The sequence below is a fragment of the Rhincodon typus genome, chromosome 10 (genome assembly GCF_021869965.1).
Source record: "Rhincodon typus isolate 14 chromosome 10, sRhiTyp1.1, whole genome shotgun sequence".
NCBI lineage: Eukaryota > Metazoa > Chordata > Chondrichthyes > Orectolobiformes > Rhincodontidae > Rhincodon > Rhincodon typus.
Genome location: NC_063341.1, coordinates 54,423,209 through 54,434,237, shown reverse-complemented (window position 1 = coordinate 54,434,237; position 11,029 = coordinate 54,423,209). Strand labels below are relative to the sequence as shown.

The following is an 11,029-nucleotide window of genomic DNA, read 5'->3' as shown; positions in this document are numbered from 1 at the left end:
TTATTGCGTGGACGGGGTGTGAGGGATGAGGTGCGGGAGATGTGGGAGACACGGTTGAGGGCGTTCTCGACCACCAAGGAGGGGAAGTTACGGTCCTTGAAAAACGAGGACAACTGAGATGTACGGGAGTGGAATGCCTCATCCTGGGAGCAGATGCGGCGGAGGCGAAGGAATTGGGAATAGGGGATAGCATTTTTGCAGGAAGGTGGGTGGGAGGAGGAGTATTCTAGGTAGCTGTGGGAGTCGGTGGGCTTGAAATGAATATCGGTTTCTCGGTGGTACTGGCTCCATCCCCGCCTCTTCGACCTGTTTGTTTCCTCTCCACCTATCCTCTCCTCTATCCCTCTTCTATCCGCCTCCCACTCTCTCCCTATTTATTTCAAAACCCCCTTCCCCTCCCCCTTTTCTGATGAAGGGTCTAGGCCCGAAACGTCAGCCTCTCTGCTCCTATGATGCTGCTTGGCCTGCTGTGTTCATCCAGCCCTGCACCTTGTTGTCTCGGATTCTCCAGCATCTGCAGTTCCTACTATCATGGAAAAAGTTGCTCACTTACCTTCTGTATCAGGATGAAGAGATGGTTCAGTTGATCATAGTTGAACTTTGCAGCAGCAGCAGCAATAATAGTGTGAATATTTTCAATGACGGTTGAGGACTGCCCTGACTTAATAGATAACAAGGTTATTAGCTTTAGATTACATGGTCTGAAAGTTATATTACACTTGTCCTAAACATATCTGTCCTTCATTACAATATATTCAACATCACCCCCAATCTTCATCTGCTTCATTAACAACTTTCACTCCATTCCAAAGGTCAAAGTGGGATGTTTAATGATGATTTCACAAAGTTCATCAGCATTTGCTACTCCTCAGATACTGAAGGAGTCCATGTACACATGCAGCAAGATCCTGATAATATGCAGGCTTGGGCTAGTAAGTGGCAAGTAACATTCATGTCACACAAGCGTCAGGTAATGATCATCACTAACAAGAGAGAAACTAACCATTGCCTCTTGATGCTTAGTGGCATTTACATTGCTGGACCCCCAAAATCAAGAACGTGGGGGTTACCAGTGACCAGAAACTGAACTCGACTAGTCATATAAATAATATGGCTACAAGAGCAGGTCACAGGCTGGGAATTCAGCTGTGAGAAACTCACCCTCAAAGCCTGCCCATCAGCTACAAGGCACAAGGGAGGATTGTGATGGAATACTCTTCATTTATCTGGATGAGTGCAATCCCGACAATATTCAAGAACCTCAGCATGAAGACAAAACAACTCATTTGATTGGCACCTCACCTAATTCGTCAAACAGTCACTCCCTCCATTACCAATGCACAGAGGCAGGTTGCACCAAAGCAACAATTAACTAAGACTTCTTACAAGCATCTTGTAAACCCACAACCATAAGAAACAGGAACAGAAGTAGGTTCTTTGGCCATTCAAGCCTGTTCGCCATTCATAAGGATTACGGCTGAATAGACATTCCTCACATCCACTTTCCTGCCCTTTCCCCATGACTGTTGATACCCCGACTGATCAAGAATCTATCTCACCCTTAAAAATACACAACGACTCTGCCCTCACAGCCTTCTGTGGCCAAGAAGTTCCAAAGACACTCAAACCTCAGAATAAATTCCTCTTCATCTCAGTTTTAAATTAGCACCCCCTTTATTGTGCTACTATGCTCTCTGGTTCTAAATCGTCTCAGGATATACCCTAATAAGTCACTTAAGAATCTTATATATATCAATGAGATCACCTCTCATTCTTCTAAACTTCAGTGAGTAGAGTCCCAACCTGTTTATCCATTGCTCAAAAGACAAAACGACAAAAACAAAGATAACCACTACCACTTAGAAGGTAAACAGGAGCAGATGCAAGAACACCTACACTTGCAAGTTCCCCTCCAAGCCACAAACCGTCACAACTTAGAACTACATTGCTGTTCCTGGGTCAAAACCATGGAACTCCTTCCTTAACAGCATATTTTGGGCATTCCTACACCACACGGACTACAGTGGTTCAAGGTGGCAGCTCACCATTGCCTTCCAGAAAGTAATGACCGTGGATAATAAATGCTGACCTAACCAACAGTGTCCCCATCCCATGATTAAAGTGACTGAATAAAAGCAAGTGTGTTCCTATCTTTCCAATCAAAATACAAACTTACTATCGGAACGCAAAGGAAAGCCTTGGAATTTTAAGCACCTAACATAAATTTAACATAAAAATTGCAGTTATTAAATCATTTCTTCAAACAACTTTTATTAATATCCAATAAATAAATACATTTGATCCTTTTCAGTCACATCAACAAGTTCAAAGCAGCCTTACTGGATTTAACTCAAAGAAGAAGTGTGACAATTGCTATACGATGCTCACATAATGTGATCAACCAAAATAAAAATTCCTCTCAGTTAAAACCAGTTGCAATATGCAAACCACTGCTAGATTTATTTAGTACCTGAATGCGCCAAATCTTGGTAAGTTCATCCATGGAGAGTTTACTGCCCAGCAGCTCAATAATTCCCTTTATTCTATCACAATACTGTGCTTGATCAATGTTTCCTGTTGAAGTTGAATAAAAATAAGAGGTTTTCTCAATGTGATGGAGGAACCAAACTATCTAAATAGTATCCTGAATTAGACTGAAGTATAAGGCAGATTGAATTCTAGTGGGTCCCTCCATTTGTGATGGAGTTGGGTGAGGCTTGAAAGACACATCTGTCAGACTGGACCCACAAGAAATGTTGATAGAGCAAATACATAGAAAGAAACTTTTGTTTTGTCTACACCAATCTAACGGCCACAGACATATATTGGTCCATGACACAGTGATGTGAGTGACTACCACAGTTCCTCTGGAGATAAAATCTTGCCTTTAAACAGAGGACAGCCTCACTGTGATGTGTAGCACCATCTCCTGACTCGTACGTATAGATTTGGAACAAATCAAAACAGGGCACCTATAAGGCACTGTGGGCCATCAGTACCACAATTATATTCAACTATAATCTGCAACCTTGTGGGCCAACACATCAAATAAATGCTGAAATGAAATCTCTCAATGACAAATATCATTGGAACATATTCTGAAAAATAAAACATGCGTTTTAATAACCTAACAATGCTCCCATAATGCCACTGATAAACATACAATCCCTCTGTTCACTCTGTTATTATATAATATATTATACACTATTCTCAAGAGGTGCAAATGTAGTTAGAATGCATTTCAAAACTGTACTGGCTGTAATACTACAATAATAAAAGAGATGCAAAATTCATGGAACCAACTGATCAGCAGTACACCTCCGTACCAGTATCAGTGGTAAATATTGTCGGTGGATGAGCCCTTTTAAGGAAAGAGAAAAATAACAAAAACACTTTGTCATTCCATGCTGAGACCAAAAAGCAGTGCGTACAGGTATCGCAGGAATAATCTCACTTTATTCTCAGAATCCTCTTCAATAATTTGCCCGAAAAAAAAAGATTGAGAGATAGCATTGATGATTATTTGGAAAAGCAACAGTTTGATTAGAAATAGTCAGCATAGCTTTTGAGAGGGGCAGGTCATGCCTCACACGCCTTAGTGAATTCTCCGAGGATGTGGCAAAACACATCGATGAAGGTACTGCAGTGGATGTGGTTTATATGGATTTTAGCAAGGCATTTGATAAGGTTCCACATGGTAGGCTCATTCAGAAAGTAAGAAGGCATGGGAATCAGGGAAATTTGGCTGTCTGGATACAAAACTGGCTGCCCAATAGAAGACAGAGGGTGGAAAGTATTCAGCCTGGAGTTCGGTGACAAGTGGTGTGCCGCAGGGATCTGTTCTGGGATCTCTGCTCTTTGTGATCTTTATAAATGACTTGGATGAGGAAGTGGAAGGGTGGATTAGTAAGTTTGCCGATGGCACGAAGGTTGGTGGAGTTGTGGACAGCGTGGAGGGCTGTTGTAGGTTGCAACGGGACATTGACAGGATGCAGAGCTGGGCAAAGAACTGGCAGATGGAATTCAACCCAGAAAAGTGTGAAGTGATTCATGTTGAAAGGTCAAATTTGAATGCAGAATACCGGGTTAATGGCAGGATTCTTGGCAGTGTGGAGGAACAGAGGGATCTTGGGGTCCATGCCCATAGATCCCTCAAAGTTGCGACCCAAGTTGATAGGGTTGTAAAGAAGGCGTATGGTGTGTTGGCTTTCATTGGCAGGGGAATTGAGTTTAAGAGCCGTGAGGTTATGCTGCAGCTCTATAAAATTCTGGTTAGACCACACTTGGAATATCGTGTTCAGTTCTGGTCGCCTCATTATACGAAGAACGTGCAAGTTTTAGAGAAGGTGCAGAGGAGATTTACCAGGATGCTGCCTGGACTGGAGGGCAGGTCTTATGAGGAAAGGTTGAGGGAGCTAGGGCTTTTTTCATTGGAGCAAAGAAGGAGAAAAGGTGACTTGATAGAAGTTTACAAGGTGATGAGAGGCATAGATGGAGTGGATAGTCAGAGACTTTTTCCCAGAGCGGAAATGACTATTACGAGTAGGCATAATTTTAACGTGATTGGAGGACGGTATAGGGGTGATGTCAAAGGTAGGTTCTTCACAGAGTGGTGGGCATGTGGAATGCACTGCCAGCAGTGGTAGTGGAGTTAGATACTTTAGAGACTTCTAAACGACTCTCGGATAGGCACATGGAGGATAGTAAAATGTAGGGTATGCAGGGTAGATTGATCTTAGTAGGATAATAGGTCGCCATACCATCGTGGGCCTGTAGTGTTCAATGTTCTAGGTCCTGCTCAATGTGGTAGTGAGTTAGACAGGTTTTAAATTTCCATTTTTAATTACAAATCCATCCTGAATTTGCTAGCAATAGTTGAAGAATCAGTTGCTGTTCCTGAAAATGTTTACTATTAATGGTTAAAAATGCTGCCTTAGCTTCTCGAGGTTAAGCTGATTTTACAAAACAATTTTAAATTTCCAGCACATAGACCGAAGATACATAATATCATAATGGTGACTCTCAGTCTACGCCCTATCCAGGTAGATAACAGACACCCTGAAATGCACGAATCCCAAAGTTAAATACTGAAATACATTTTCTAAAAGAGGAAATCCTCAACCGTGGTCTCAATACTGATACAGCTGAGATACCAGATGGTGCACTGCTTGCCAGTTGAGAAACTCTAAATTACAAATTTGTTAGTTTCTTCTCAAATTGACTGTACCTTCAAGTGCTATTGACAATACTGAATTTTCTACGAGCCAGTCCAATAACCGGTCTGTATCAATTGCATTTTTCACAGATTTTGATAAGGTACTGTCTTCAATCAGCTTAGTAACCTAAAGAATAAGAAACATTCCGTTTATTTGTGAACAAATGCGTTAAGTGTTAAATCCAGCAATTCCCCATTGGAACAATAAAAATATTAATATCATAAATGCAAATTATTACAGAAAATAAAAGAACTGAGAAGTCAAATCAGTCAATTCAACAAAATTCTTCAAAGTTTATTTCAGAAACAGAGTGACCGATTTGTACCTCATTTGACAAGCTTGAATCCCTCTTGTGCCAGCAAACTCTGTCCATTTTACATTTAGTAGTTTAAACACTATATCAGCAGTCTAGTCCAAAACAACCAAATATTTTGTGAAAATAAATTGAGAACATGACTGTATCACCTCTATAATTAATAGTTCTCACTCGAGTTGACCCTGCCCATTGACTCTCTTAACACGTGTACAATATTCTGGCCGTCAGCGCATATTTAACTGTTCATGCAGAAATTGTATTTACAGGAAAATTTTTATGTCAAACCATGAACTGAAACAGGAAGGTAACAGCACAAACTATAGACTGCTTGTAATTCAGAGCCAAACAGGATATTGTTGAATTCCAATAAGTACTGCTCTAGAACCTGCTCATTCATAGAAAGCAAGTAATAACTAAATTCCAAACCAACCCTGCATATTATCATTAAGTTCATAAGATATCTTGAAGGTTCAGATCTGATGGAGTTATTAATGAAAATAGGAGCAAAGTATATCCTACAAAATAACCTTAACGTGCTAATTCAGTTACCTTGTCAAAGAACAACAGCACAAAGAGAATGCGACTCATCTTTAAAATCATGCGGCAAAGTACCAATTTATAATATGCTAAACAGCAGGAATATTGCTAGCTACTGTCAGCACATAGATTACGACTCCATACAAAAACCTTCTTTTGATAGCAGTTTTGCCATAAGAACATAAATAGGAGCTGGAGTAGGCCTTCTGGCCTATTAATTCTGCTCTGCCATTCAGCAAGATAGTGGCTGATTTCTTTTCCTATCTCAACTCCACATTCCTGCACTATCCCATATCCCTGTACCTAGTACCCAAAAGGAAATTCTAAAGAACAGCAGTTAAGTATACTCACAACGAGAAAACGTAACTTACTGGGATACAGAATATCAAAGATTCATAACCTTTTGAGTTTAGAAATATTTCATCTCGGTTCTAAATCTTTTATTTTGGAACTGGCACCCCATGTTCTAAAACTCCAAGAAGAAACTTCTCAGCTTTCCTTCTACCTTTTAACTATCTTCTCAAGCCTCTTAGCAACTTCATAAAATTCCATCAGATCACCTCTCATTGTTTTGAACTTGAGGGAATATGGACCAAGACTACTTAATCTCTCAGAGCAACCAACTCATCCCAGGAGCCAGCCTACTGATCCTTCAATGCACTCCCTCTAGGACTAGCATCTCCTCCCTTGAACATACAGGAAACCTGCAACCCAGTTCTCCAAGGGTGTGGTCTCTCCACTACCATACAGAATTATAGTAAGACTCCAGTGCTATACGACAATGCTCTTGTAACGAAAGTGAACATACTAATTGCTTTCATTATTGCACGAAGTGCCTGCATGTAACTTGTAATTCAGGCACAAGGACAAAACCATTCTTTTGAATGAACAACATTCCCTAGTTTCTCACCATTCAAAACCAAAATTCTACTTTTTGGATATTTCCTACCAAACTGGATAAACCACAGCTTGCCACATAATATACCATTGGACATGTTTTTGCCCATCATCAAACTTGTCTAAATCCCAGTGCAGCCTCTATGCACACTCCACCTCCCACCACTCCCAAATCCTCACCATTAGTCACATAATTGTCAGTGATCAATCATTTCAAAACCTTAGAACCTTCGGCAATTCTAACCACAGATCTATCATCAATCAAAACTAGAAATTAATAGTATACCTCTTTCAATGAATTCATTTTTGCACTGAAGTGGGGAGTTTTCAACATACGCAGGAGGATATCCAAACGGAGATCGTCTACCACCATTACCAACTCTGGCTGAAATCGCATGCATAATAATTTGATGGCAGATAGAAGTTCTGGAATGTTCACCAGTTTCTAGATTGAAAAGGAGACAGGAATTTAAAAACAGGTTTTTGCAACTTTCCAACCAAGGACTAAAAATGTGGTATGCTGCAACGTGTAAGTAACTCAAGACAAAGTCTAAGTAGGTCCTCTCTCTTCTTTGGGCAAAATACCTTTAGTAGAGCCTTTCTAATCTCAACGACACTTAGGAATAACACTTAGCCTACAAATAAATCTGCACGCAGTGCTGAATGGGCAACAGAACAAGTTTGCAATTCAGCATTAAGTCAATCTCACTGCTCTCAGAACAGTTTCAAGTATGATTAACGTGGCTGAGGTTCACAAGTAAAAACTTCTGCTTGTAAAGCACCTTCATGGAGTAGTGGTTGAGGTGATTCACGAGCACTATAAAACAAAACACATCTGAGCCACGATGTTAAAATATAGCAGATGAGATAGGGTTTCGGTAACACATTAAAGAAAAAGGCAGAGAGGTTTAAGAAGGGAACTCAGAGTCCTTGGCAACTGAAAGCATGATTATCAATGACGGAAAAATTAAAATCAGGAATGGTCAAGAGACTGGGGTTAGAAGAGGACAGATGGCTTGGAGGGTTGTGCGGCTAGAGATTACAACAATAGAAGTAGTGTATCAAAGTAGCATGAAAGCATAGAATGAGAATTTTGAAATAAAGGCATTGCTTAATTTATAGCCAGTGTAGGTCAGTTGTCACAGCAATGATGGGTAAATGGGCTTTGGTATAAGTTAGGACGTGTGCAGCCAAGGTTTATGATTATTTCAAGTTCGTGGAGGCCACCCAAGAAGTCCATTAGAGTTACTAATTTTAGAGATACCAAAGGTTGCAGCAGCTGAAGGTCAGGCCTATACTGTCTGTCTATATTCTTAATTTATGGGAATGTATTCAGGTTCAAGGATAAAACATCTGGCTTTTATGCCTTAGGAAAGTAATTCTAATCAGATCAAAGTTTTGACAGTTGCTTCAATACAAGCAATCCAGAAAAGAAAATGTAAAGAAATCACCTTGTCTTTCAGATCTTTTTCTTCTAAACTTTGCACATATCGAATCATCTTGTCAATGACTGGATCCAGCATGGGCTGTGAAAGGAAGAATAGTCCGTAAATATGACATTTGTATTTTAACTCCACTGCATTTACATTGTAACAAATATAATGGTCCTAAAAATGTCCTATGGAGTTAGCTTGGTATAAAGCTGGATGCAGTCTCCATTTTCTGGATTTACTACACATTACCATAAATCAATTTCTATTTTTGAAAGCTATTCCACGGCAAGTTGTGTTGTTCTTACCTGTACTACAGCAGGATTTAGATATTCAGCACATGCTCCTAGAGGCTGTACCAGTGCAGACACAGCCTAAAATAAAAACAACAAAGGTTCTAAACCACAGTAGGTCCTATAGTTACCAACCAGATTTATGCAAAGCAATGCAAATAGTTTTATAGTTTTAACTGCTTTAACTATAATTATTAAAAATAAAAAAAATTTCCGTAAAATATTTTCTCCTTCAGATAATGCTTTGGGGTCAAAGTTTTTAAGTTTTGAAATTGATATCATTAAATGTGTTGTAAAAGAACTATATCAAAATAGGCAATTAGTCTAACTACATCGGAAGAAGTTAAGACATTTAAAAGATTGTTTTAAATGCAGATTGTAAAGCAGTCATTGAAAGTGATTACCTAGAAGCTTTAATTATATTGTTTTAAACAGAATGACTTACCGCGGTTTCTATATCTTCTGCACCAAGCTTCAGCTGGATGGCTGAAAACCCACCCATCTCTCCAAACTAGAAAAATAAAATATAATTCAGTAACTAGCTCGATGATCATTGTTTCAGAGCACAAACTGCATTAGAAGCAAGTTAAAAACAAAATATTGCTGCTAATTTCTCAATTTAAGAAGTAAAATATTAATTTCTCAATCGCATTATACAGCATCATGTCTCATAGAAATAATGGCTGTTAGGCACCGAATGAACCAGACACGTATCAAGCTTTTGTCTTGGACATTTTAAGCAGAATTAGTATTTTCTTACATCACTGTCACTAACATTGAAGTCATTCCATGTGGCCCTGAGCCGAATAACAAAAACGAATTTTTTCTTTTTTAAAATCTGGGTAGGATTCTGAATTCTAACTTATAACATGGGTAAGGGAGAAGACATTAACAAGCATGATGATATACTGCAAAGTTGGCTCTATTAAAACGAGGACCTCCGCAATCTCAGAACAGCCTACGAGCAGAAAAACCATTCAGGCCAATTGATAGTGGGCATGCACGGCTGTAAAACATTGATCAAGGATTTAGCTAAACATCTTAGTTCACCAACAATTGGCTTGTGTTCTCCAAAACAGTGATATAGCAAAAAAAATGTCAATAATAATCCAAAAGCTCAGGATAATGCTCTGGGGACAGAGGTTCAAATTCCACTGCTGATGGAATTTAAATTCAACCAGTAAATCTTGAATTAAAAACCAATCTAATCATGACCATTAGACATCTACGGACTGTTGCAAAAACTCATCTGGGGAATGGGTTCATTAACGTCCTTTCATGAAGGATTTCTGCTATCTTTAACTAATTTGGTCTACATATGACTCCAGACCTACAGCGACGAGGTTGATTATTAAAAGCCCCTGAAATGGCCTATCGAGCCAGTTGTGTCAAAACATTGTAGAGTCTAAATAAAAGAAAAAAGCTACACAGACCACCGTCATCAACTCAGGTACCGAAAACAAAGCCTGTTTTTGCTTTAAGAAAAGTGTCAACCCTGCAACATCCTCCTTATGAATGTCTGAGGGATTGCGTCAAAATTAGATGTCCCACCTATTAGTCAAACAATAGCCTGACAATACATACAACGTATGATTCCGTGAGTATGACAATGTCCCAGACATCATCACCGTCCTTGGCATGCCCTGTCCGACCAGCAGGATTGATGAACCAGAATTGGCAGCACAATGGTATGCAGTTGAGAAGGGGTGGCACCAGGCATACCAAAAAGTAACGTATCAATATGGTGAAGTTACAGCACAGGACTATTTGCATGTCAAACAACATAAGCTGCACGCGAGCGATAGAGCTAAGCAATTTAACAACCAAGAGCAGATTTAAACTCTGCAAAAGATTTAAACTTTAAACTTAGGGTGGCTTAGTGGTTAGTTCTGCTGCCTTTCAGCCCCAAGGACCTGGGTTTGATTCTAGCCTTGGGTGACTGTGTGGAGTTTACACGTTCTTCCTGTGTCTGTGTGGGTTTCCTCCACAGTCTGAAGATGTGCAGTCTAGGTAGATTAGCCATGGTAAATGGGGGGTTATGGGGATAGGGTAAGGCAGCTGGGTCTGTGTGGGATGCTCTTTTGGAGGGTCAGTGCAGACTTGGTAGGCCAAATGATCTCTTTCTGCACTGTAGGGATTCTATAATCCAGCGACATCCAACCATGAACAGTGATGGACAGTTAAATAACTATCAGGAAGAAGTGGTTCCACAAACGTTCCCATCCTTAATGATGGGGAGCCCACATTATCAAACATTTCAATCACCTTCAACCAGATGTGCTGGGTGGATTATCCACCTTAACCTCCTGCTGAGGTTCCTGCCAAAGATGCCAGCCTTCA

At 39.9% G+C, this 11,029-nt stretch overlaps 1 protein-coding gene across 2 annotated transcripts in view; it reads right to left on the bottom strand.

The window, feature by feature from the left end:
• usp24 (ubiquitin specific peptidase 24) overlaps positions 1–11,029 on the bottom strand; it is a 229,715-nt gene that overhangs the window by 132,704 nt on the left and 85,982 nt on the right. For both annotated transcript variants that reach the window (XM_048602450.1, XM_048602451.1), the window contains exons 7-13: positions 9,135–9,200; positions 8,705–8,770; positions 8,418–8,492; positions 7,253–7,411; positions 5,228–5,342; positions 2,471–2,574; positions 554–661 (exon numbers count right to left, since the gene is read on the bottom strand). In XM_048602450.1, the coding sequence (XP_048458407.1) occupies positions 554–661; positions 2,471–2,574; positions 5,228–5,342; positions 7,253–7,411; positions 8,418–8,492; positions 8,705–8,770; positions 9,135–9,200 (693 nt within the window). The remainder of the gene's footprint in view (positions 1–553; positions 662–2,470; positions 2,575–5,227; positions 5,343–7,252; positions 7,412–8,417; positions 8,493–8,704; positions 8,771–9,134; positions 9,201–11,029) is intronic.